The 27,840-nt window shown below is 50.0% G+C and overlaps 1 protein-coding gene across 1 annotated transcript; it reads left to right on the top strand.

Annotated features, from left to right (window-relative positions):
- Positions 1-1,574: 1,574 nt before the first annotated feature.
- On the top strand, positions 1,575-26,306 carry LRRC38 (leucine rich repeat containing 38). The gene is made up of 2 exons (XM_044452304.1): positions 1,575-2,202; positions 26,056-26,306. Exons 1-2 carry the CDS (start codon positions 1,575-1,577, stop codon positions 26,304-26,306), a joined length of 879 nt encoding a protein of 292 aa, XP_044308239.1.
- The last annotated feature ends 1,534 nt before the right edge of the window (positions 26,307-27,840 follow it).

Raw genomic sequence — 27,840 nt, 5'->3', positions numbered from 1 at the left:
TGGAATAAAAATGCTTTCATTTTTTACAATTGCATAATCAAGATGGATGCCTCTAGCAAAAAGAAGAGACTCTATTTTCTCAATATCTGCTGGATTAATGTTATTGCATAAGGTCTCTGTATGATGCATCTGAATCTCAGACACCTTTTTGTAAGTACTACAAAACAGACCAGATAATCATGAGTGCCAAGCAAGCTGCAAATAGGAAAATAAAGCGCTTATAGTCATTTGGGCTCCTTATTTCTCAACACGTCAAGGTCCAGGAAAGTGGATTTGCGGGAAAGCAGGTTAGAGAGAGGACAAGGAGGGATTTTGACCTAGGGAAGAATTTGGGGTTCATAATGCCCACCTTTTATTCAATGTATTTTGAAGCCAGAAGCCAGAAAACCATCACTGGTTCACGTCAGTTTCCAGTTCCTTTGGACTGAAATTCAATTGATCTTTACCCAGAAAAGCAAACCCTACTAAAATTCCCCACATCCCCCATCCTGTCTGTAAGAGGTGCTTTTCGCAGCTCATTTGCCCCACAGGTGCCCGTCTTTGGCATGGTGTTTCACGGGTCGGGTGCGCCCAGGGCAGCTTGCTCGTTGGTACAGCACCACACAAAGGGTGTTCACATCGCCATGCGTGCCACTGTTGGCAGTTTCATGTTTGCTGATGTTACAGTGCGCATGAGTTCCTACTGATGTGCCCATTGACCTTCTTGGGGGGGGGGGGGGCTGCCAGGATACAAAGAAAGAGAAAACTACTGCGAATTGTGCATGCAGTGGTCTCGCTTCGGAATCCAGTGCCGCTGGCTCAGCACCCATCCAGAAGAGGAGCGGGCAGGTCACAGAAATCGCCAGCGAGAGCACGAAGACCGGTTCATCCCCACGTCCTGAAGATCTCGCCGGTCCCCGATGAGCCACCCTTGCTGGGAGGCGGCCCCCGCATTCTTCACGAAGTCGTGAACCGTCTCCAAGGGCTGCCTCCTACAAGGGCTGCTGCAGCAGTCTAGCCAGCCCTGGCAGATGGCACGTGGTGGTCAGCAGAGAGCCCTGCGCGAAAGCAGCCTCTTCCCTGCCCCTTTCGCTTCCCTTTCCCAGACTAATCTCGACGACAGACCCCCATATCAGAAAAACACACCGCGGGGGGGGGAGAAGGGGGGGCCACGCTGCCTCCGCCCGCCTCGCGCCCTGGACGCGCTCGCCAAAGCACGCGCGCGGCCAGGTCGGCGCCAGCGCAAGCAGCCTCCGTCCCACGGCCCCGCCTGGCGCGGCCCCGCTGCCTGCTGGCCGCCCCCTCTCCTTCCCGCCGGGGGCTCGCCGGTGCCCGGCCGCCCCCCGCACTGCCCCGTCCCGGGGCGCCCCGCCCCGCCCCGCAGAAAGCATCCCGTGGCGTCCCCCGCCCTCCCCGCCTCCTCTCCAGCGCGCTGCTATCTGATCCACGATATGTGATCTCCGGGCTGCAAGCACACCTTCCAAGCACGCGCGTCCGCGATCGCCAGCATGTAGCCGGCGCGCCGAGCGGGATGCCCTTCCCGTAGCGGCGGCGGCGGCGGCGGCGGCGCTCCCCTCGGTCGGCTGAGCCTGACGATGACCCTTCGCCCCCCGCCCTGCCGCCTCCCTCCCTCGCTCGTTCTCTGCTTGGTCTTGCTCCCCCTCGGGTACTGCTGCCCGCCCGTCTGTCGCTGCATGGACTACCACACCATCGACTGCCGGGACCAAGGGCTCCCGCGCGTCCCCAGCCCCTTCCCGCTGGACGTCCGGAAGCTCCTCATCGCAGGCAACCGCATCCAGCAGATCCCGGCGGACTTCTTCATCTTCTACAGCGACCTCGTCTACCTGGACTTCAGGAACAACTCCATCGCCACCCTGGAGGAAGGCACGTTCAGCAGCTCCAGCAAGCTGGTGTATCTGGACCTGAGCTACAACAACCTGACACAGCTCGACGCCGGCATCTTCAAGTCCGCCGAGAAGCTGATCAAGCTCAGCCTGGGCAACAACAACCTGGCGGAGGTGGACGAGGCGGCCTTCGAGAGCCTGGAGCAGCTCCAGGTGCTGGAGCTGAACGACAACAACCTGCAGACGCTGAACGTGGCCGCCCTGGACGCGCTGCCCAACCTCCGCGCCCTTCGCCTGGAGGGGAACCCCTGGCTGTGCGACTGCGACTTCGCCAGCCTTTTCAGCTGGCTAGAGGACAACGCGCCCAAGCTCCAGAAGGGTAAGTGCCGGTCCGCTGAGGACGTCCGTTCACGTGCCGTTCCTGTCCGTCTGAATGTCCGTCTGCCTTTCTGCGCGCAGGCTGCTCCTCGCGGACAGGTGCTCTCAGCCTCGGTCTGTGATTCCTCGCAGCAAATATAGGCGGCTCAGCCACATCTTAATTGCATTTCTGAGCCAAAGGCGGACGCGTGGGGAGTCGCTCCGTCCAGAAACGAGATCCCGTCCATTAGCAGCACAGTGAGAATCCATAACAGTGCAAGCCAGAGAGAGGCAGGGGACCTTGCGGAAGAGATTCACCCCGTGGGAAGTCTCTTGCCGGCTGTGTGCATGAACCGAGCGCATTTTTGCCTGCGATCAGCATTCCGCGTGCGAAGGGTTTGTGAAACCGTGTCGGGGATCCCTGTTGTGGAACTGCTTTGGTTGCACAGGGGGGATCAGGAAGGTCGTGTGTGGCACGAAGGGCTCCTTCCAAATGGGTTGTGGCCAAGAATCCAGCTTCTACTACCAAACACACATCTTGCCACCAAGGTGGAGATGTGGAGTGGTGTTAATTTGTGGTCTGGTCTCTGCAAACTAAATCAATTGGCTTGCGTTTATTCATGTTTACATGTTAAAATTATCTTTCTTCCATTCTGTGGAACTGGAACGACTGTTTCCAGCCTTGTTTGTCAGAGAAGAGCAGGCAGATTCTCACAAAGCAGAGAAAGGGGGAAACTGTGTGTGTGTGTAGACTTGGGTGCAAGGTTCACGGGGATTGGTATATTGGTAATAAATCTCCATCTCCCGACGACAGGAAATGTGGTTTGCCCACTTGGGCAGGCAAGAAATGGGCATAATTTTTTCCCTGTTGGGAAACTATTGGAGGCCCTCTTTAGGGGCTCCAGATGCAGCAGGAGCACTGCAACAATTCTGAGTCAAAAGACGGCGAACATTCGTGAAAGTCCTCAAGGGAGCATCTGTGCGGCTTCAGCAAGGTGCACGTCTCCAGGACCACCCTGGATCCCTCTGCCACTTCGCATCCGCTGATGGGGAACAGGGACTTGGGGCAGCGTGTGGGCCTCCCTGCGAGGCCTTTGGGAAGCTTTTGGCGAAGCACTGGATTGCACTGGCTCTTTTTCAGAGCACATGTGTCCCCACAAGGACTCCTCCTCTGGTACATTGAGAGGCCACGCGTGGGCCCTCCTCTGACTTGCGTGGGCGTGTGAGTGTGTGCGAAGGGCCAGTTCCAGTGGTGGGCAGAAGGGAGGGCAAAAATCGAAAGCTCAGACATGCCCCCACTGAATGCTCTTGCTGCCAGACACCTGCCCGCAGTCCTTCCCTCATGGACGTTGGCCAGTCCGTTGTGCAAAGCAGCCATCCCCCAAAGCCTCTCCCAGGCTTTCCCACCGTCTTTGTGGCCTCCTTAGAGGGAGGAAAATACAGTAAAAAATGTGTGACCGTGATTTGCTGCCCGAAGACTTCGGTCTATTCTCTTTTCCGCTCTGTGTGCCTCACAGAGCCACCTTAAGCCTACCCAAAGGTACAGTTCAGCAGGGGAGACTGGGGCTCCCTTTTCGCTGGATCGCGATCTTCTCCACTGCAGCTTTCATAGTGAGCATTGCAGGAGTGAACTGTGATGCAACCACTATCACCAAAACGGGTGTGCCACCATGAAGCACCATGGATATCTCCTAGAAAGCTCAAAATACAAGCCACATGCAGAAGAAGGCCCAGTGCACATGAGCTGCCAACTAGGACCACATGGAAAGGCAGAGAAAGGCGGAAAAGGGACCGGGAAAGCAAGAGATCCTTGCTTCACAGACGTGCTCTTTGTCCTGCAAACAAACTGAGGAAAGTGCCTGGTTAAATGCCTCGTATAGAGAAGCTCTGAGGCTTGGGAGAAGCATTTCAAGTCTTGAATGGGGGAAACTGTGTCAAAGCTGGGAAATCAGCACACAGTGGATGATTAAGGGAAAGGGGTGGCAGCTATGAAAAGGAACCATTGCTCTCTGGGGAGCCCTGGAAAATCAGACTGGGATCAGAGCTCTGCAGGTTGATAATGCCGATGATGATATGATATGATATAATAAATATAATAATATTTCTACCCCAGTCATCAGCCCAAAGGCTCCCCAGTTCTGAATACGCTGCACAGCATATGACCTTCCCTATTTATCTGGGCCACTTATTTACTTCGGCTGCATCTCCCTGGAGACATCAGCATCTCTCGCTCGATTTCAAGGATGCCTTTTGAAATTCACTTAATTGAACACAGGGCTTCTGCCTCCTCTTCAAACCCATGACTGGAACAGAGCATACCTCCCATGTCTGTTGCGCAAAACTCTAGCCATCATTCCTGGTCAATGAAAGTGTTTTTATGGCTTTCAGAAGCGCTGTTCTCCTGCTTCACAGTTCAATCTCAGGAAGAAGCCTATCCCATTGAAGTAAATGGAGCCTGTTCCCAGCTGTGGAGCTGGGTCTCCAGCCTGACATTTCCTAGACCGGTTCCATACAGCAAGGTACACAATTTGCTTGCCAACCTGCGTGGGAGCCCAAAACTGCCCCGTGTCTCCTTGCTCGCACACGCGTGCACGCACACATGCTCACGTACCTCCTGTACAACCCTGCTTGCTTGTGTCATTGCCAGTTTTCCAGACTCTGGTGAAACTGAGAAGGTCAAGAGAAGAACTTTCCATCTCTCTGATGTCTCATTAAAGTTTGCACATTAAAAAGCTGCCACACGGGTGGATGCTGGCACCCTTACGTGACCTTTTGAAGGAAGCGGGGTGCGGGGAGCACTACTCTGGCAAAACGGCCCAGCAGAAACCAGACAGTCCTGCCAGGGACTCTGGGAATCCCAAGCCCTTCTCCAAAACCAAGAGGGTCGCTGCACTCATCTGCAGGGACTGGCTAAGGGAGTTCTTCTTAGCAACAGTGGGAAGTTATCCCTGTGTGAATCAGCCCTACTCCACAGTAGGAGGGAGAGAGAGAGAGAGAGAGGAAAGCTATTTGCCCTAGAGGGGAATATCCTATTTGCTGCAACTGTAAATTCCCCTTGGAGCCAAAAGCAGCTTTAGGAGGGTGGTTCTCAGGGGGATTGTGGCAGGCAAGAAAGGGTTAAGCCCGCTCCCCCTGGCTTTTGGTGGTCCCTCAATGGTGGCAATTTTTTAAAAAAGCTCCTTGATTGCATTCACAGCATCCACCGAAAGTGCAGCTTGGTCCAGAGGGACGTGTCCATACATGAAGGTGGGGGGAAAGAGGTGAAAAAAACCAATTGGAAATATTGCAGTTCCAGGGAGCTAACAGTGAATCGTTGATTACCCTCCACCCAAGAAAAAGTCTTTGTCCAGATATGGCAACTCCAGGGCAGATAACACACTTGTTGGCCTTTGTCCAAAGCAGAACCCTCTTTCTTACGGGATCCAGCAACTGATTTCATGGCCGAGTTACTTGCTATATTCAATGACTATCTTTAGCACCCATTGTAGGTTCTGGCTTGGTTCATTTCCTACTTCTGGAAACACTTCTAGTGCCGTTAGTTTCTGCACTGCCCTTTCCCGGCCTGCAAAACATCTTGGATAGTTTAGGTGTGTTTGTGTGTGTGGCTGCAACAAAACCATCTTCCCACCAGAAAGCAAGATCCTTCCATGCTGCAGAGCAACTGCAGAGAATTCCGTTCTGTTATTGTATCAACAGTTCAGTCGATCCCACTTTCCACACCTCTGGCATTGCAGCGTGATGAGGAGAACTGCTAATTATAATTGCAGTTCTCACTGAATGTTCCAGTGAGATGACCGAAGAACCCGTGATTTAGGGTCGTCCCCCAGTGGAGGCGTTCAAGATACAGCTGGACCTTTTTCAGGGATGCTTTGATTCTCAGGGCTGCAATGAGTAGGGTGTTGGACCAGACGCCTCCGTGTGTGGTGGAGTCTGGCTTGGGACAGGAATCCTTTGGCTTTCGTTGACTCAGTTCCCCAGACTCAGCCCGACTTTCTCTCCGGCCCAGATCTGCCTCACACCAAGGGCTCGCTTGGGCATCCCGTGTGCAAGAGGAATTCTGATTCCCTTCTGCCCACGTGACTTGTGGGCCCTTTTCTGCTAAGAAGGGACCTGCTTGCAGACTTGGTCTCAGCTGGACTCGCTTCCGTGCTGGGGCTGAGCACGGGAAAGAAGTCTGGCGAGCGTGGGAGAGCCATTCTCCAGCCAGATCTCCGCTTCCCGGCTGGCGGCCCCTTCGGACTCTTCCAGCGCTTCTGTTCTCTGATTCTGGAGCACGTGCAAGTCCTTGCATGACCTGCCCACCTTCTGCTGATCCGCAGTTTTCCCACCTCTCCGTTACTGATATGTGCCTGCTGAGCCCCCCCCCGCCCCCCCCCCCCGCCTGCTCTCACGTGCAAGGGCCGGCTGCTCAGGCGCTGAGCCGTGCAGTGAGCCATTGAGGATTTGAGCAGCTCAAAGCAAACCAGGCTCTGGAGAGCTGATCCCCAGGGATCCCGTGGCGTCCTCCCCGGGACCGATCCTGCACGCATCCCTGTGCAAGGGCGCAGTGCTGCCCCTTTCTGAGGCTGGGCTCTCCAGGCAGGGGCGGTGGATTTTTATCCCCCACGGGCCTCTCTCAGCGTGCAACCGGTTCGGGACTGCATGCCGCTGTGGCGTCTTTATCCCAGCATCTCCCTGTGCACGAATGGGGAGATTCACACACCTCCATGAGGAGGGATCCCATCACGCACCTCCTCTGTTCCTTGCCCAGCTGTTCTGCAGTTTCCGAAGCACCAATCAGAGGGCAGGAGGGAAGGTACTTTTAATGGAGGGAGGTGCCACATGGCAAAGCCTCTTCCATGTGAGTTCCCCCCATTCCCAGTTGCGCTGGGGTCAAAGAGTGCAATTCCTGAACACCTTCATACTGCAGCTCCCCCCCCACCATGGGGCAAAGGTCTCTGCGAATTAGTTGTAGGAGAGGTGGAAGAAAAAGTGGTCTTTCCAGCTCAGTGAAATTCTCCAAAGATCACTTTAAGGCTTACTTTAGGTGGCTCTTGTTTTAGCTTCTCTCTCTCTCTCTCTCTCTCTCTCTCTCTCTCTCTCTCTCTCTCTCTCTCTGACTCTTTCAAATAGAGAAGCTCACAGTTCCCTCCTGCATTGACTACAGCATGAAAAGTAGATCTTGGGGGGCAGGGAGGCAGGGAATGTATATTTCAAAGTATGCATTAAAAACAAATGCACATTTTCTAACATAATTGCAAATCTGGGAATTCACTAACTTCCCCCTTTCTCTTAAACGAAGTTCTCCTGCTTGTGTTTGCATTCAAGATCACAAATATGATTTTCTTCTCATGATTTGCAAACAGAAACAAAATTCGCCCACTCCTTGAGCATGCAGGAGGGGTGGAAACTTGGCCAACCTGTTGTCTTAGAGGGTACACAACAGCAATCTCGTCGACTTGGGTCGCATTTCGTTCTGCACAATCATTATGATGCTTCTTTGAATAATGGAAGACACTAATGGCATTTCCCCCTCCAAAAAGCAAGCAAGCCTTGATCTGCTTCTGGTAGAGGCAGGTCTGTGCTGAGTCAAAGCCATTTGCTCTTGTGCTAGCACAGTTCCCTGAAGAAGCACAGCAGCTGAGCGCCGGATGTCTGGCAGGACTAGAAATGCCAGCAATCTGGTTCAGGCTGGTTATGTTCACGCAGGATTTCCTGCCGAACTTCATCAGCTGTGCCTTCCGACAGTCTTGGTACAGAATCAAAGTCATGATGGTGTCGTTGCCAGGAGCTAAAGCCTTCTCGGGGGAAACTCCTGCCTCCTTGCTGAGGACTTCACACAATGCCAGTTATTAAAAAAAAAAAAATCCCAACAATGAGAAATTAGGGGTTTGCTCCAATTAGGGTTTCCAGTTCCAAAATGTTCAAAATTAGGGTTTTGGGGGATTGGTTCTTGCTTCAATCCTAGTTAGGCTCCAATTGACAGTGAGTGGGATTTTGTAGCCCAGTTCTAACTTAGAACCATGAAGCCCATTAAGCAACTCTGCACATGCCTCTTTAATTTCACGTATTTTTATTTCTTTAATTTTATGCTCCCATTTGGGATCGATGCAGGACTTGCTTTGCCCACAAATAATGAAAAAGTCTTTCCCGAATGTCAGAATAAGAACGGAAGGGCCTTTCTGTTTCCAGGTGATGGTTCTCTGGTCTTGGAGGGGAAAACCAGGAAAGTCTGTTGGCCAATCGGTTATAGAATAAGCTTTCAGGGGCTAGAAGCCACAGGGGATTTTATTCGGACTTTTACAGCTGTAGCTGCAGAGAGGGAGAAAAATGACGAGAACAGATGCTTTGCCCTACCATCTCCATCAGGCTGGGCCAGAATGGCCCATCATCATCTTCATCATGCATCCGTCATATAGCATCTTTCATTGCTATATCGAGGAGGGTGTTCAAGGATAGGCTAGACATGCACATGGTGGGCTTATCGTGAGTGGAGCCGGCTGGAGCCGGGGGTCAGACTAGATGGCCCGGGAGACCCCTTCTGACTCCCTCTGTTTCTATGTTTCTATATACTGCCTGTAGCCAAAGGTTTCTAAGCAATTCACAACTTTTTAGTCACCCATCCAGGTTTCAGCTAGGCCTAACCCTGCTTAGCTTCCAAGATTAGGCAGGATCAGGCACTTCAGGCTATATGGAAGGTGATCAGGTGGCAATCTGAACATTTCATTCAAACTACCCCCTCTGTGTTTCATGAACTGTTAGGTATTTTTCATTCTGTTGCCTGTTCATGGATGTAACAGGCTTTCATTCCATTTGTGCCAGTGTGTGTTAAAATGTGCACAAACACTGATGCATGTGAGAGCAAATTCACAGTTGCACGGGCATTAGTGCAAGTGTGAATTTGCACAAGTCTCTCCAACCCCCAAAGTGTTTTACAATAAACCTGTAGCTCCAAGCAACTTCGAAAAAAACAGAAAAAGGAAGGGCAGGTCGCATTCCTGGCAGCCTGAACTCACACGAATCCCTTGTGGGTTTTCCTGACATTCCTTGCTGCCATTTTAGATGCCCCCGGCCAGAAGCAAATGAAATGAAGGTGCACAAGGCTATCCGTGGCTGCTTGGTCTTGTTGTCCAAATGCAGCCCCCAGTATCATTTGCCGGGGAGCATGGGCAGTGGGGGTGTGGATTCCCTCCGGGCAGCTGCTGTGGTAAGAACAGTGTTGGACTGGTTGGCCCTGGGCCTGATCCGGCAGGGTTCTTATCCTCTGAAGCCCCATGCTGAAGGTCGCCTACTCATATGCATGCCCCGCATCCCACCTGGATTCCTGAGTGCAGAAGCCCAGCAGTTATGTTCTTCTGGGTGCAATTTCATGCTCCCTGCAGTCGTTCATGCTCAACACGCAGAGCGCGGTTTGCCTGGCAAACACTGGCTCTGGAGAAGGAGCCTCTGGGCCCACCACCTTCCCCTTCCCCACTTTAGCCCTACACAGGAGCAGACAAACCTCTTGGGAGGGATACAGACACTGATAGCTGCATCCAAGCACACAGGTATGCAAAATAACCCAGAAAACAAGGACAAGTCCAGGCTGAGACTGCACCGCCTCTCGACCCTGGGAAGTTAATTGCAAGCCTGCCGTGAGGGCAAAGATCCAATAGTTCCTTTGCGTGCCCTGCTTCGCTCTCGGCTTCCTACGTTCACACACACACACAGAGCAAGCAGTACAGGAAGAGTGTTTGCAGGAAGCCCAGGAGCCCTCCTGGTTTTGAGTGTTTCCTGCTGGGAAGACGCCAGACTTTCCCTCTTTATCAGGAAATGCTCTGGCCAAATTTCTCTTTTGTGGCCTTGTATTTCTGCTTCTTTTTGATGTGTAAGTGACCAAGCTGCCTCACCAATTGGTCCAGAAAGATGCCTTCCTTTCCAACCATGCTGCAAGTCACATGATGAAAGGAAGGTGACAAGGTGACTCCCATTCTCACGGGGAGAAGTGTCCCCTTCTCCATCCATGAGACACAGGTGTGTCCTCACACGAACTTCCTTGTCGACCTCAGCCTGCAAGTGGGCCAATCTTTATGGATTTATTTACAAGGGATCTTCAAACAGTTCCCACACTTTTAAAACCCCATTTATTAAGAATTTCAAAAACAAATTACATCACTTGTCTACATAGCTAACCTTCCTTTGCAATGCATTTCCCCCAGAGTTGTACCAATTTTTAATGCCATCAGCAAAAAACATGTAAAATATATTTATAAAATATAAAAGTGTGGGAACTTTTTGCAGACCCTTCGTATTTTGCATAATGTCTCAAAGCCCAGTGAAGTTTATTCGAGCATGTCTTTTGGTCTCTTCTGTTTTGTCTGGTCTTGGAGGAGGCCGCAGCCAATAAATACACCTTCTTGTGGATGGGTGGAAGCGACGGACTCACCTGCTGTTTAGCAATGGAGAGAGAGAGAAAACATTTCTTAAGACACAGCAGGAAGGAGAGTTTAAGTCAGAAGAGGTCATGGATGAGGGAAAGGAGACACCGCAGTTGCACTTCAAGGACTACTTAAAACTCTAATTAAAAGTAATGTTAAAAATGCATTAGCCATTAGTAAACAAGGTCACTCCTGCTCTACTCCAGCCATGCCCACAGAAGAGCTAAAATGGCAACATCTACAAAACGCTTAAATAAATATGTCCAGCCTCAAGGTCTAGAATTGCCCTTGGTCTTGTGTCGCCTGTACTTTTCACTGAACTGATTTCTCCTGTACAACAAGAACAACCCAGAGTGTCCCGAACGGTTTTTCAGGACCCCAGGAAATTGCAGAGAGGTGAGCTAAGGAGAGCATGACTTTATCCGCACTGCTGTCGCATTGAGAAAGAATGTCAAGGGGACTGATGCACATCTTTCCTGCCCTGCTTCCCTTTGTGTGGCGACAGAGAGAACTGTGCTGGAACAGTTCCAGATTCTAGTTTGCTAGAACTGATAGGAAACCAAGGGGTGGATATCTGTCTTTGCTTCGTAACAGAACACGATGTTATCTTTTATGGCATCTTCCACTGGAGCTGGCATCGCAGGTACCCACACGGCAGAACTGTGGAAAATTCAGAGTGAATGCCTTATTCTGCTGGTGGCTGGCAGTGAAATGAGGTATTATCAGCCCTTCTCTTCTAGGCTGCATTCCTCTTCCTGCATAAGGAAAGCCCTCAACCCCCCGAACTCTGGTCCTAAAGCTTTGGAAAGCATGGCGGAAAAGTCAGTTTGGAACTCCTTGGTCAATGGAAGGTGTCCATGTAGCTCTTGCCTCTGGTACACCAGCCCTGATCTTAGCCAGTTCCCTCTCCGTGGATGCTCAAGAGCATGACAAAGACTCTTGATGCCACTGAATTTGCTGATTACTTGGCTTTTTGGTCACACCTGTCCATTAGCGATGCTCACCTCCACACTGACCTTGGATTGCTTTCATACTCATTTGACTGCAACTCTGCGCACACACTGCCCCTAAATTATGGCATCTCTGGTCATCTCTCGATTTGGTTTTTAATACCATTTCATGCTCATTTTGAAGAGTCTTTGGTGGGTGATGCGGGACGTCTGTAAGATATCTGATTCCTCTTTTCTATGATCATAATTTTCATTTTTTTCTTTAGAGGTTTGTAAAGTTTAGCATAGTAAATACTCAGTTTGTTTTTGACATTTTTTTGGACCTAAAAATATTATACCGGTAATATTCAATCTCAGGTAAAAGCAGTTACTTCAGTAAAATTGGGAAGATCCCTGTGTGTAGGGGACAAGCAATTTTCTTTTTCTGGGTTAAATGTGATTCCATGGAATGTCAAGGATTCTGGAAACTAAAGAAGCAGAAGAGAAGGGTCTCTAAGATGAAGGAATTTAACGCCCCTGTGACTTCTCTCCTTCTCCTTCTCCATGAAAACCATTTGGATGTAGAATTCTTGAGAAAAAGTGGGTCAGCTGGCAGTGGGGTCTTTGTAACAGATACTCTGACATGTTTTAAAGGGGTTGCTATTTTTATTCATAAGCGACTCTCTTTTTCAGGGCAAGCATTCTTTTTGGTCCTGGTGGTTGCTTGTGGATTAGGTTCAGAAAATATATGACTGTTTGGAAAGTAATTGCTATGATGAAAGCATATGAGCCTAATAAGTTACGTTTTGTGTATCTTTTAGCAAATTAGTTGGCATCACTTACAAGTGTGTAAGGTGGGCAGGGACTTTAATGAGATTTAGGATCCCCTGCTCCTTTGCTGATAGACTAGACCTTCATGGCTGTATTTGGCTTAAGTGATGCTTGGAGAATTCTGCACCCTGGCGAAAGAGACCACACTTCCATGCCATTAGATTTTTAAGAAAGATTTTAATAAGATTTTTTTCTGCCTTGCTACATCAAATACATGTTTTATAAGACCGATAGGCTTGTAGTGTCCTGCCATGCTCCAGTTGGCTTGGAGGTGTAATTTTCAGATTTGCCACCTGCCCTCTGAGCTTTAACAATTCTCTTCTTAACAATGAGCTGCTTACAAGTCATATTTCTGCTGCAATACATGGGTGTTTCAAATTAACAAGGGTGCTGTTGATTCTTGCAGCACTGAATTAGAGGCCAATTTTTTTTTTTTTTTTGAATGGGACCAGATTATTGTCTGTGCTTTGTGTCACATGTAGAAACAAGATTGCAAGACAGATCTGTCAACAAAAGGGTGGCATTTCTTACACCCAATTTGCCGTATGCCCAAATGCATGACATAAGCAGGAGTTGCAGAAAGTTAAACATGAGTCCATTAATATCTGTTTGCTGCAGGCAGAATTTTGCTCAATCTTATCTTTTTCTTCCATGTTTAAATTTCTTTTACCTCCTCTGAGGTCAAGGAAATTGTGAAAACAGTCGCAACCATGAATGCTGGGGAGATCATGCGTTCCAGACGGCTTCCCACTGGAGTGGCAGAAAGCATTTTCCAATCTATGAATTCTAAAGCCTCATCATGTTCATGATCATATTTTGGGGAAATGAATTATCCCTCTTCAACATGAAGTGATGATTATAATACAGGGTTTCCTGATCCCAGCTGGGTTCATACATATTATGCTAACTATTGAGCCATCCCATTAGTTAATGGGATATTAATGTATTACCTGACTTTCTGACCAATAGATTACAAGATGTTATCGTTAGACATTGGTTCTAACTCAGAGTGATGTATGAATGCATTGGATAGAGAGCTAGAGAGACGGACAGACAGACAGACAGACAGGGAAAAGGGAACGGAGCTTTGATTCAGACCACCTTCTGCAAGTGTGTCATCCCTAGCGGAATGAAATAATGCGGCCCTTGAGGAAGAATTATTCTGTCCCAGTCATCCAAATGCATCCTTTGCTGTATTAAAATAGTCCGGAGAAGGTAAAATCGGGGTGAGCAGCTGCCAAGCGTAATCCTGAGAAGTTCATCCTTTCCATTTAGCTGTCTGCGGATGGATTCTGGGTTGTCTTCTGCAGGCATTCAGGTCTGAGACATCCCTTCTCTTTTCTTTGTGAGAACAGCTGCAGGCAAGCTCAGAGAGCCGTTTTGTCCCTCACTTAAGCGTTCAAGACTCCCTTACAATGTATTCAGATTTCCCAGAAAGGAGCAAGGGAAGAAAGAAGATGTCGCTGGAAGCGAAATGCCATGCCAGCAATAAGTGGGTCACATTCTGTTTGTAAACGGGGGGCTAAAAGGGCTGAGGGTGTACAAAATAGCAAAAGGCATGGCTCAGCTCCTGGGCTCTGTGATGGGAGCTCGCCTGCCTGCAGTGCTTATACCTGTTCTGTTTCATTAATGGATTTATCTTCTTGGCTTAAAAAGGTCTTCCCCAGTTTGGTGCCTTCCAGACACATTTGGACTGCAATGTCCAGAATTCCCAGTCCATGGCCCTGCTGGATGGGAATTCTGGGAGTTGTGGTCCAAATGCCTCTGAAGGCCATGAGGTTGGGCAAGGCTAGCTCAAAATACTTATTGGCCACTTGCAAGGGCAAAACAGCAAGGTTGATGCAATTGATAAAACTATAGTCACTGTGACAAACATTGAACTGAGCGGGGATTAAAATCCAAGTCACAAATGCAGCACAACCTGAAATGAAAAAAGGAAAGAGTTGAGTCTTCGGAGCTTTCCTAAAAGCTTCTGCTGATGGGAGGAAGGGTTCCCAACTGGCAACCCATTCCACGGCTACGGGGCCACTGTGGAAAAGACCCTTCCCCTTGTGCTTGCTGACCTGACTGCCATCAGGGGTGAACAAACAGTAGCTCTGCTTTTAAGCATATTTATTCCTTATGTGCAAGCTTTAATCCACATTTGGTTTTAATCCTGCTTTAACGGATGCATTTCAATTACAGTTTTGTCTTGCATCTACATTTTGGTTGTCAGCTGATCTAAGCACTAGTTCTAGGGGAAAGGTGAGCTATAAATTTAATCAGCTGATGCACTAAGAGACACAAACAGATTAAATCCCCGCCACATCCACTGAGCGGATTGATCCCACACAAAAGCAGGGATGAACACGATGCACCCATTTCCTTCTGCTGCAGCTTGTCGGGTTTGCTCTCATCTAGTTTCATAGAAACAGAAGCAGAGAAAAAGACCTAGTCAGAAGAGGCCTCCCGGGCCATCCAGTCTGACCACAGCTCAAGCTGGCTCCACTCATGACATGCCCACCATGTGCATGTCCAGCCTGTCCTTGGACACTCTCACTGATGGGGCCTCAACCTCCTCCTGTGGAAGCCCATTCCACACCCTCGGGGTCCTGACTGTCAGGAAGTGCTTCCTGGCATCCAAACTGAACCTTGGTTCCCTGAGCTTTGCTCCGTTGGGGCGCATCCTGCCTTCCTCTGCAGGGGAGAACAGGTCTCTACCCACCTCCGTGTGACACCCCCTCACATACCTGTATGTCGCCAACAGATCCCCTCTGAGTCTCCTCTTCTCCAGGCTGAAGAGACCCCGTTCCCTCAGTCTTGCCTCATACGGCATCCCCTGCAATCCGGCCACCAACCTTATGGCCCTGCGCTGCACTGACTCCAACCTGGCTACATCCTTCCTGTAATGTGGAGCCCAGAACTGTTTCCACACCCCTGAATGTCAGATTCCCTGCAAACACAGAAGGTTTGATTCTAGGCACTCTAATGCCACTCCTTTCGCTTCTGCTATGGGTCTGGTCCGGAGAAGGCACTGGGGTCCAAGCTACCCAGCAAGGAGGAGGCCCTCCTTTATGGATCATGGGCCATCTGTCAGATGCAGATATAAGTGCCTGAGGATGCTTTCAGATAGACAGCAAGCAAGCAAGCATAGTTGGCTTCCTTGCGCAGTCATGCGGCTGACATCACCCAGTTGCTCAGTTGCTCAACTTGCAAGAGTTGCTCAGTCTGTTTATTTATTACATTATTTTAGCATGCCGCTTTAGCTATAAGGTTCCCTGGGTTACAAGTAAAATATGCAATCAATAAAATGACAATATATAATCAAACACTAAAATCACCTTACAGAACAAGTAAAAACCACACCAGTGTTTGCTTCAAAGAAACTACATTAGCACAAGAGGCATAACCACAGTCTATAACCAGATGTAAAGTTTTAAAACCTTTATCTGAACACTTGAAATACTGTGAAAATAGGAAGGTCTTTGCCCGGTGCTGAGAAGAGTACAGAAAAGGCGCCAGTCGCTCGGATACTTGTGCTTTCCCTGCCCCAGGCAGAAAGCTGGTCGTTTCTAACCATGCTATGCATTTTCTAGAGGTCCCTTTGCCTTCCAGAAGCAGTGAGAAAGCCCCGAGAGCTGCCGGCTGTGACAGGACAAGGGAGGGAGGTGGAGGAGCTCCTGCAGTCTCAGTAATCCTTACCCAAGGATATCGTGAGTTCATGGAACCCAGGAATTTGATCAGCCTGAGGTTCCTCGCAGGGCTTCAGGCTGGACAGATGCCTGGGCTAATGCTCAGGAGAGGCTGTTGACTCCGACATCAGAGGGACTGTAGGAACTCTCCATGGTGCTGAACACCCCCCCCCCCCCGCAAAAGAGGCTCACCTCCATGGAGCACCAAAGATCAAGTTAGCCATCCTGTGGCCCTTCCAAGATGGAAAGGGTGGGGTATGAATAGGGATAGGTGAGCAATGCATTTGGGGTGGAATCCTTTGGGCTCAGCTCCCTGGACTCCGGCCCACTTCGCGGGGCCTTGATTCTGAGCTCCTGGTAGGTACACCCAGAATCCATAGGGCTGGGGCCCCTGCAGCAGTCCAGACAGTTGGTACCTGCGATCTAGAAGAAGGGCAGTTCTGGGGTCACATGGGGCTCACTCCTGGGAAGCTCTGCATGTCTGCTGGCCACCTGGGCTGCAGCACCTGATGCAGGAAAGGCTGATCGCGTGGCTCGCCAGGTGCAAAACCCGGCACAATCACCTTGCATGCGGTGTCCCCCTTCTGAGCCCCGGCAGCAGTTCTTGCAGTGTGAGACCTTCTTCCCATAAGCATTCACAGGCTTCCTCTTGACTCGGCTTGCTTTGCAAGACTGGGCTCAGCATGAGAGGAAGCCTGCAAGATGCCGCTAGGTTCTCCCCCAGTTCAAGATATAAATGCAAACCATGAGGAGGAGGAGGAGGAGGATCTGAAGCAACTGAAGAATGAAGCAAACCATTCTTGCACAGTCCACTGTTCAGAAAATGGAAACATGGAGCAATAGGGAATGTTCAGTGCACCAGCTGTGCTTTGAAAACAAGGCCGTGGAATCTCAAACTTCACAAGCCCCTCGTTCTTCTCGGGCATTTCAAAAGCAACTTCTCATAAAGAGCATGAGTTGGAATGTGCACCTGTCATATTGTTCTTTCAATTATCCAATTAAAGTCATGGTTTGTTTGGCCTGACCTCGGACGTCTGGCAGTGGTACTGCAACTCTAGCAAGGTTTAGAAAATCTAATTACAAGGCATTCTGGTGCTAAGTAAAGTACCTGAGAGATGAAGGGTAAGCCAGCAAAGAGACATTGGAATTTGGGACACCCTTTCAAGTGAGGCCAAGTTAAGCCCCGGCTAAATTTCGCTTTCCGGATGGGCAAAATCCAAGCCGCATCCTGCAGGGCTGCATGTCACCTGCTCCCTAAGGACATTCAGTGCGGGGAGGATTGTTCTAAAAGCAGAGAACAACAGCAACAAGAGAGAGAGATATTCTGGGTAGCCTGAAAATGGACACTCAACATTAGAGGTAAATAGGAGCAGAGCTAGGGTGGAGATTAAAGCAGTGGGAGAGCTGGTTGACCTTCATCTCTGGACTGAATAGTTTTATAGCCCCTACTTTCTCTAGATAAGAGGGGTGTCCAAAATAATCCATGGGGTGGAGGAAGATGGGAGGTGCTTTCCTCCCTCTCCTCTAATGCTAGAACCCAACTATGGGAAATCCCGGGCAGATCGAAGGAAGTACTTCTTTTCTTCACATGGTGCATAGTGAAACTGTGGAAGCCACTTCCATGGGATGCCATGACGGATGGACACCCATTTGGACAGCTTTAAAAGGGGGCTGGAGGCCTTCATGGAGGAGGGGGCTATCCATGACTACTAGTCCAGATGGTCAATTGCTCCAGGGTCAAAGGCAGTTTGCCTTTGAATACCGGCTGCTGGGGAATATGGGTGGGAGGGGTGAGTTTCCCAGCACAGCCACTTGGCCACTGTGTCAACAGAATGCGTGACGACGTGTGTCTCGGCCTGAGCCCACGGAAAACATCTGGTCCAACAGCCTCAGAAAAATGGGTGCTGGCAGAAACGTGCTAGGCAGCAAATTAGGTCCTCAGGTCCACGTGGCCAGTCACGAGCCGTGGGTCAGAGATGCTGTGCCCTACACGTCCTCTTCGCTCACCGGCTCCCCAAAGGAGAAGTATCCACAAGAGGCAGCATCACACGTGACACCATCGCCGGGACAGCTGGAGTCATTGGATAAGGTGCGACTCTGCCCAAAATATCAGCGGGGGCTTCCCTCTAATGCTCTCACACTTGCTCCAAGATGCACGGGTTCGGTTTCGGCTCCAAAAAGCCCATTCTCGGAAATGTGGAGGGTGCCTGCTGTGCGTGTACTTTAATTAGCCACCACTAAGACTCGACACACCGATCCCTTTCCTGCAGGGGATGGAATTTCTCAGAAGGAGAAAGCAAGAGCACAGTGACCCCGGGCTTGTGGGAAGGCTTCTGCTGAATCCTTTCCCTGCAGCATTTCCTTGTGCTGCCACGGGAGGAAAGGCAGGGCACCCATGTGATGATGAGGCTCACCTGTAGCCACCGCAATGATGGTGGTGATTTATTTAATTTCTATACCACCCAAGAGCCAAAGCCCTCTGGTTGGTTTTAATGGGGGGAGTGCGAAAAAATGGCATCAGGAAAATGGTCTGGGGGATTCCATGAGCTCCCTGCTCCGGCCAGGATGCTGCCAGTCGTCCCGGTGTGTATCCTTGCAAACAGGAAGAAGTTCTCATTTCCAGCATTTTAGATAGCCAGGACAGGCAGGAGGTAGCTTTGGATCTCCTAGCAGTTTTCTGGGAGATCTGAATTAAGCAGATTGGAAAGGGTTTCTGGCCTCCAGTTCTGTATCCTCCATTTAAAATTATACTGCAGAAATGAAGAAAACGTGTGGTATTCAGCAACGGATCTTCGTGAGCTGCGTCCAAACCTGGTGCTTGAAAGGAACTCCTGGGCTCAGACTTTGAAGTGTATGTTTTCCTCTACCACACGGAAATATTTCTGCTCACTGTATTTACTGGGTCCTCCTCCCAGGTATACAGTTATGAGATTGTAGACTAATCTCCTGGGGAAAAGATGCTGCATTTTGCCTCTTGCAAAATCCCATGAATTTAGGATGAAGCAGAAATCCATCACTTCGTTATTTTTAAGTGAACCGACCTATTTCACACTTCCTGCATTAAGACACAGTTTGACTCCAACTGTTTTGATTGCATGCCTTTGAATGTTGTGATGTAGTTCTCAGCTCAGAAAGTCATACTTTTTTTTAAAGGAGGAAATTGTGCTTTTTAGGGGGGGATGCATACATGCCTATTTTAAAGTAAATTTAAAGTATGCAGATACCCTACCTGTGACTTTGCTGAAGCTGGGCTAGGTTGCTTTGCCTGCTGCCTTTGGTTGACCCAGAAACGTTTTAGCTCTGCTGTCCACTCCCTACCTAGGTATTTATTGCAGATTCATGGAGCCCTTGGAGGCAACGTGCCCATCCGATTACTGCTGCGGTTGGGAAGAGTGAAGTCGAAACCCCAATAAATTCCAGCAACATCTGTCAATGAGCAGGAGACTAAGCCGAGGCAGCATCTGCCTTGTGATCCTTTGATCCCCGTGGCTGCCCTTGGGAGGGGGGGTGGCCACGGGAAGTGGCTTTGCTGCAGCCAGCAAAGGACGGCTTCGAGCCACAGGAAGTGGCTACAGGGCAGGAATGCTGCACCTGTTTTACAGGTGGGATGTTCCAGTCTCATTCCCTGCCCACTCCAGTCCTAAGACCCCCTGATCACAAGGCTGGAGGCCCTGAGACTTCTGCCAGTGACCTTAGAGACCCCTTCAGGATAGACACCCCAGGGCCCCAGAAGGGTTCAAAGCTCAGCAGGACTTGCTTGCAGGCATTTGTGGGATCTTTCCTGTGGCCTTCAGAAATTCCAGCAGAGCCAGGTTGTAACAGGGCGGTGGCAATGCAGCCTTGGGTGTACGCAAAGCCACGTGTGACTGTCGGTGAAGAAACCCCTGGCGACCTCAGCCTGCGCACAGTCTCACTCACACGGGGAGTCAAAGGAAAGTCCATTCTGCCTTCCTTCTAAAGAAGTCTGCCTGGCTTTTTTTTAAATCTGCATGTCGTATCTGCAGTTTGAAGCACATCCCTTAAACCTCTCTGCCTGGAAACAGGGTTGGGATGAACCTTCTTGGAATCGGCCCGCTAGCCCTCATGGACTTTCTCCCGCGCTCGGCCTGGTCTGGTAGGGAGTGGAGCTGCACACAGGGCTGCAGCGGGTGCTGCAAAGGGGGTTCTGCTCGCACAGCTATTGTGTTGGGCTCCTTTTCTGGGGGACCCACGAACACTGGCTGCAGGCCTCAGGAACTCAGACCCAGGGCCGTGACGCAGCTCTTTCCTCGGAGCTGAGCCAGGAAATCCATTGGATCCCCGGCCCCAGGAAGAATTCCTCCATGCCTTTACCTGGCAGTGGATTGGAAGCCATTGTGCTAAGTTCGAAAGACGTGATCGGAATGTCTGGTCCCGGTCGGCGACGCAGCTGTACATGTTCTCGCGTCTGGAGTGTCCAAACTGCAGGCTTTCTCGGCGAGACCTCTGGCTAGAAACCTTGGGTTAAAACCCATCACAAGACAAACACAGGGAAAGACTGTGGAGGGAAGGAGGGAGAGTGCTGCACTATAAAGTGTTTCTCTCCCCACAATGCAGTACGGGGAGCTAGCAAGGAGCTCAAAGCTTGAGGAAGGGCATTTTACCATCTCACCCCCACAAAAGCCCAGGTGGACCAAAGGGAACAAGCAAAGAAAGGGGTTCTTGCAACCGATGTGTGAAGGGTCAGGTCACCCCATGGCTTTCGGCTGCCTTGGATGCATGCAGCCTCTCAGCTGAGAGGCATGAAAGACAGTCAAGGGGGTTTATTTGGAACACGGCCCCATGTTCCTCAGACAGCAAACGCCTTATGATCCCCGGCACGGGAACCCTTGCATCCTTAAACCAGGACTGTCTGGTGAGCCACCCCAGAGGGTGTTGCTGGCCAGGACCAACAGGACATAAATCCACTTCGAACCTGCCTGTGCTACTTTATAGCTAAATGTGCAAATTTAGAAATTATGTCTAGGTTTTAAGTCCAACAGGGCAAAGCCAGTCAAATCATGTCTCTTCCAAATAAAATCACTTCTTCAATTTATTTGCACCCAGGGTATCCCACCCCCACCCCCACCATCTCAATAGGCTGAGATTTTGATGGGGGGGGGGGTGTCGCAGCAAACGGGGAGAGTTAGCCCTTTCTTTCCCCTGCTTCGCTCTCCCCTGAAAATTGCATCCTGCGTAACAAAGCCGAGAAAAACAGTTCCATTATTGCTAAGAGACAGTCAGCACTCTGTGGACCCTGGAAAATAGAGCTGGGTCTGGGGGTGCATGAGATTTCACCCCCTTGCCTGCCTACATGGAGGTTCCATTTTATCTAGCTATCATTGCTGGCTGGGCTGTTCCGTTTCTCACTGAGGTTGCCTGGGCCCGGCTCACATTTTCCTCCTTCACCTGGCCTCACCCAAGATCGGGCACATCCTGGGCCCATGGCTGGCTGAGCAAATGAGGCCTCTTTGGGCAGCACGGCTCTGCCAGTCGGTATCTCTCTGACAAAGGACACCCCGGAAAACTGCAGGCATTGAGAGTGCACAGGAGTGTCTGCCAAGGAAACGCAGGCAGGGGGAAAAATTCTCTCTTTCTCATTGCATCTTGTCTCCGTGGCTGACCTAGATTTTGGGACAGAGGGCCTGGGAAAGCCGAGGAGGCCCCGCTCGGCTCCACGCCTCTTGAACAGCACGTCCTTCTCCAAGAGATGCTTCCCGCCCTCGCCCCTCCTCAGCTCCGCTGCGGTTCACCCAGCAGATGTGGCAAAGAGGAGAAGAAAAGTCAGGATGGAAAAGGCACCGTGGGCTGGAAAAGGCCCCCCCGTTGGGCTCCATTCCAAAGACTGTGTGTGATTTCCTTCAGGGGGTGATGGGGAGGGCGTGCATGGCACTGCCTTTGCAGGTTGTTCGAGGTTGAACGTCATTAATGGACTAACGATGTGGGGAATCGGGCAGCAAAACGTGGGTCCCCGGTGCCAGGGTCTGCCCATCCAGGAAGGCTCGTTGGAAGGCAAGAGGATTTCTAGTTCTATCAAATGATTGGGAAGAAAGGGAGAAACTGCCCATTTCCGGAGCGTGGAGAGGGCTGAAGCTGTGCGCAAACAGCATCTCAGAATACTTTACCCGATCTGTGGACAGGGAAGACACAGGAATCGTTCCGTGCTGCAGGAACTGGCCAGAGCAGATGCAGTAGGTGGGTTGGGTAAAAACAAGGACTTTTCTCTAGTTGCAGTTTTGATCTGGGCCAGGGAGTAGCTCAAGGAAGAAAAGGCTGTGCCTTGATTTATGGCTGAGCAATACGTGAGGGGAAGGACTCATTCTCGAGCTGAACGGAGCCTGCTCGTATTTGCCTGCCTGGGGGAGGGAGATGGCTCCCTCCCCCAGGCAGCTTGGGCCTTGGTTCTGGGGGATATGAGACCTGGGCGCTTCTCTCAGATCTCTGAATTATTTCTCTCTCACCCCTCTTCCTCTCTTCCCATCTTGCTCAGCCGCGTGAAACTGGAATCCTTCCAGTTCTTCAGTCTGCCCCTCAAAGCTGGCTGTTCCACGTATAATCGCCGAGTGATCCGTCCCTCCCTGCTGTAAGCACGGCCTTCCTGTTCGTTTTAATCTGCAATATGTTGCAATGATTCACTTCTGGTTTATCTCTCATTATACGCTCATCCCCCTTCCCAGTATCTCAGACATGCGACTTGCTTTGGGGTGTAATCCTGAGCACCCTCATTGGGGAGTAAGAGCTGTGGAGCTCAGTGGAAATTACCCATGAAAAATCTTTGCACAGGGCAAGAACAGCTGCAAACAGTATCTCACATTCTCCACCCTGTTTGTGGACAAGCCCACTTGGGGAGTCTGTCCATCAAATTTCTCCCGGGGTCTCCGGTTTCATGGATAATGGGGTTCACCCTTAAGCATTAGCAGGAATGCATGTAGGTTTCTTCCACCCACCCACCTGATACATTGTTCCGGATCATCATTATAGGGCACTGTGGGAGGGTGTGTGGCTGCCTCCCACCCCCGAATGGGATAAATATTGAGAGAGCATCTTGTGAGGTGTTCTTCCTCCTCTTTTGAGGGGATGAGAAAAGGAAAGCTCCTGGACATATGCTCCACGGTGCCTCAGAAATGGAAGCCCACCAAATGGAAATGGAAGCCCACCAAATCAGACCAGGGGAAAAGGTAGGGATCACCACCTTCTTGGCAGCCTACATGTTGTACTGAGTACCTGAGTACCTGAGTGTGAGAGGATGTGGACAACCTGATGTCACCTGACGTTCTCCCAAGCCAGCTTTGGTGCCTTCTGGATGTCTTCAGCCCGAGGGAGGTGATGGAACATCTCCCCTTTTAGTAAGGTTGTCCTCAAAATGTACAGGAGCCCGTGTGGCAAAGCCGGGGTGGAGCTAGCGAGGGGAATTGTCCTAGGCTGAATTGCAGAGTCAGAGAAAGGAGAACTAACACTGGGAGGATTTTATGGTTGGGATGAACCCTTTGGAATTCAGCCCTACAGTATCTGTGGACTTCCTCTCATGCTTGGCCAGGTCCTCCAAAGCAAGCTGAGTCAAAAGGAAGTCCATCAACGCTTCCGGGCCACTAGTGGCCCAACTGGCAACCTTCCCAGCCTCCATTCCTGGAGGCCAATCTACTGCTGGTTCAGTTCCTGGTATGTGTCTAGTGAACTCTTGGCATGCTCATTAGAAACTCGGGCTCTGGGCTGCTGGAAAGCAGGCCAGAGTCCAGGAACCAAACAATGGGATCCTGTGGATTTCCAGCCCGAGACAGACACCTCTCACTTTGCTATTTCATTTTCCCAGGGACTTTAGGATCTTTTTAGTACTTCTACTTCATTCTACTGCTGCTTCTCATTTTTTTACAGGGCAATGGAAACATTCCCTTCTTTGCTGCATCTTATATCATGGTTTTACTCTGCATCATGTTTGTATTTTGCACTTGATGTTTGTGCATATCATGTTTTGGACGTGTCGTTCACAGCCCAGGGACTTTGGCTTATGGGTGGTGTAAAAGCAAAAGTCAAACAAGATCCAGTCAGCAGGGACTGTTTCTGGCAAGGAATGATGGACGTAATGACCCAACACATCTGCTGCTTTAGGTCTGAAAATGATGACAAAAAGAGGATTAAAGAGGAGCTGTAAAGGTCAAAACGAACCTTCCACCAGAGAATTAGAAGTCGGGAGCTCTAAGCATGATTTGGAAGACCGAAAGGCATCTGTTGCCTCTGAAAAAGAGAAGAGTGTCAAGATGCCCCTTTCCTTCCCATGCTCAGACACGGGAGCTGAGATCAAGTCCGTGATCACTTGGGAACGTCAGTGCCTTCTTTGCACCAAGTCCCCAATGCATGTAGTTCTTTGTGCAAAGTATGTAATTCTTTGGCAAAGGATGCAAAGCTCACAAGCCACGTGCACAGATGTTTGGACCCGCATGCAGGAACTCTCTGTGCAAAGGGACCTGGGGCAGAGGGAAAGTGGTTTGGGATCTCGAACTGTCCTTCTTGCTCGCATCTGAGCCCTTCCCAGTTTGTCTGCATCTTTCTTGAACCGTGATGCCCAGAACTGGACACAGGACTCCAGAGGAGACCTTACTGGTGCTGAGTAAAGGGGAACTGGGACTTCACATGCTTCGGATGCAAATCTTCCATTGCTGCACTGCAAAATGGCATTAGCTTTTTTGCAGCCGCATCACCCTGTTTCCGCATGTCAGGAGCCAGGTTTCCCCTTTGCACTTTCAGAACAATCGATCATTCTTTGGCAAAAGCTCTTTATTCCCCCACATACATCCAGGAAGCCCCATCACCATAGAAAGAGCCCCTGAGCATGCTCAGAGCAGTTTGTTGAACTCAGTCTGGCAAGGACTTCTGAGAACCCTCCTTTTGAGTAACCCTGTGTCTCTGGGAGGGTCCTTTTGGAGGGAGGCAAGCCGGGGGTCAGACTGGATGGCCCAGGAGGCCCCTTCTGACTCGCTCTGTTTCTCCGTTTCTTTGCTATACACCGCCCCACCCGTGGAGTAGCCCTTCTCTCATGCGTCATGGGGGTCAAAACTCATGCCAGGCTCGTCTGGCTCCTAGAACCCCTGTCCCATGCCCCCCTCCCAGCATTTGCAGATCCTGGCTGTTCTCAGAGTCCACCTGCACACCTGGAGAGGACGGCCTCGAGGTAAGCCCTTCCGCTTCTTCCATGGGACACAAGGTGGCGCTGTGGGTTAAACTGTTGAGCCACCGAACTTGCTGACTGGAAAGCCAGCAATTTGAACCCGCCCGGTGGGGTGAGGTCCCACTGCCTTGCCCCAGCTTCTGCCCACCTAGCAGTCTGAAAGCATGAGAACGTGCAAGGAGATGAATAGGTACCCACTTCAGTGGAGAGCTGGCAACCTGCATGGAAGCAAGAAGGCCAGTTGGCGATGGACCTGTAGCAACAGCGGCAGCTCAGAAGATGCTGACACGGCTGCAGGTTAATGCTAGCTGCTTCGTGTGCAAACTAGTCCACCCCACCCCATGGATGAAGCATAAGCATGACCTGAATCGCTAGCAAACATAGGCAGCCAACTCACTCTGTTCTAGCAGTGCGGGCTCCCTGGCTAAACTGTATCGACACCATACAAAACAAATAAATAAAACTTCTTCCATCGTGATATCTGGAGACCTCATTTCCCAGGGCCCATCCTCCCCATCTGAAGAGCCCAGACCTCCAACCTTGAAATGCTCACCAAGAACCAATTGCCTCTTTCCTTCCCAACAACTCCTGCCCATTTCGTGATCTACAGCAATTCCAAGATCCTCCTCGTTTGTAGTATTGCTGAGCCAAGGATCCTCCATCTTTTTGCTTTCCTTTTCCTCACTGCAGAACTTGGCATTTACCCTATTAAATTTCCTTCTGTTGCTTTCAGGCCAGAGCTCGAGCCGATTTGTCTCTTTCATGGACCAAATGGCCCCTGTTAGGCATAATTCCATGGCAAGCAGCATAGAATCACACCGATGGAAAAAGGTATTGCCAGAAACGAAGGAATAATGCATCTTTGTCTCTCTCTTTCTCTCCATGCAGGTCTCAATGAAATCCAGTGCACTGTTCCTGTGGAGGAAATCACAGTATATCTCAGCGAATTATCAGAAGCCAGTTTCAGGGATTGCAAATTTAATCTGTCGCTCACGGACCTTATTATCATAATCTTCTCCGGCGTTGCCGTCTCCATCGCCGCAATTGCCTCCAGCTTCATTTTGGCACTGATTGTGAACTGCTTCCAAAGATGTGCCCCCAGTAAAGATGATGATGAAGATGAAGATGAGGAAGACTGAACCCCACTCTGTTTCCACATGGCTGGATGAGCCGGTGTTTTCCCACAGATGGCAGCAAAAATGTATTTCACCAGGCAAGAAATATCTAAGGGCTGAGCACTTCTCCCAGGGGCTCGGTGGAATTTGCCTGTCAGTTTCCTAGGGAATGTGGCAAGGACTTTTGGCAGGATACAGACCTTTCTGGCTGCAGCACTTGTGCTCGCCCTTGGGTAAAAATAATTGTGAGACAAAAGAAGGGAAGCCTTCCAAGAGAAGATCAGAAGCAGCCAACAAGGGCATGAGGGTTTAGATCTGAATTTCTAGTTGGTGGCTTATTTTTAATGCTTTGTATTTTAGATTTTCCTCCATTCAGGTGTTAGCTAAGTAACCATCCCTCTTGTGTGGGGTGAAATTTAGCAAGAATAGCAATATACATGTGAACCAGTAAGCATCAAGCAAGAAACTGGAATTATTGGCCCTTCTGTAAGGGCAGAGTGTCGTTCATGATGCACTGGAAGCATCGTCTTCTGGTCTCCTCTCCTGTTGCCACTGTGTCCCAAGATGCTGAACTGATTCATCAGAACTTTATTTACTGCAAATGCCTATAAACAATCCGTCACTGGTGTCTGGAGAACGTTGCGGCCCTGTTGACCTTGCGCAATCACAGGATTTGAGTTGTTTTGGCTTTGGGGCAATTGACATCTGTTTGTGATAACAACAACACACACACACTTCCCTGTTTTGGAATGCAATGGGCAGACAACTACAAACTTTTCTGGACAAGTTCTATTTTTACCCAAATAGTTCCACAAGCGTGGTTTCAACATCTGCCAAGTTCTAAATGGGAAGCAGGTGGGCTGAGAAGCAAATTCTTCTTGTGTGATCGAAGGCTGTTCTTGGTCCACCAAGGTGGAACTGAAAGCAGCAGTGAAAATGTCATTTCCATGCTGCTGATGTGTTGCAAAAAGGAAGAAATGACGGCTTGGTGTGTGCTTTGCTTAGAAGTTTCTCCTTGTTGGGAACAGAACCAGCCTTCATTCAGAATGAGCTGTTTGAGATCTTGCTTTAAGACACCAAAGTCCACACCTTGCTGCCAATCTCTGGTTTCTTTCAAACAGGAACGCAGAACAAAGCCCCAGGTAGATATGCATCCCTAATTTCCCCTATCCAAATTTGCCTCTGGACTTCAGAGCTGCGAATTTCCCAGTCTTAGAAAGAAATTCCCAGTAGAAATAACGTACTGGGAATTCTCCTTTGCTTCATTAAAACAAACAAATAAATAAATGCATCGCTGTTTTTTCCACAGCATTGTGCAGGTGCCATTTGCTGCTGTTTTCGGTTCCTTCAGCTTCATAATTTATCCACTGTCCCACTTTTTATTAAAATCACGCACCAGTATGTAGATAACGCAAAGGCAGCCTTGCCATTCCAATGTCACAGTATCATAGAATCATAGAATAGTGGAGTTGGAAAGGGCCAAGAAGGCCATCGGGTCCAACCTACTGCTGCTGCAGGACACTGATTTATACCATCCCACTCAGATGGCTGTCCAGTT

Source organism: Varanus komodoensis, unplaced genomic scaffold (assembly GCF_004798865.1).
Source record: "Varanus komodoensis strain SLA01 unplaced genomic scaffold, ASM479886v1 scaffold71, whole genome shotgun sequence".
In the NCBI taxonomy this organism is placed as follows: domain Eukaryota; kingdom Metazoa; phylum Chordata; class Lepidosauria; order Squamata; family Varanidae; genus Varanus; species Varanus komodoensis.
Note: the sequence above shows the minus strand (reverse complement) of the source record. Positions and strands in the feature narration are given on the sequence as shown.

What these genes read in the sequence shown, in the direction of transcription:
- LRRC38 (XM_044452304.1), top strand. Translation starts at nt 1,575, where the DNA reads ATGACCCTTCGCCCCCCGCCCTGCCGCCTCCCTCCCTCGCTCGTTCTC. An exon ending in CGCGCCCAAGCTCCAGAAGG is followed by an intron (nt 2,203 to 26,055) that starts GTAAGTGCCGGT and finishes CTCTCCATGCAG; the next exon opens with GTCTCAATGAAATCCAGTGC.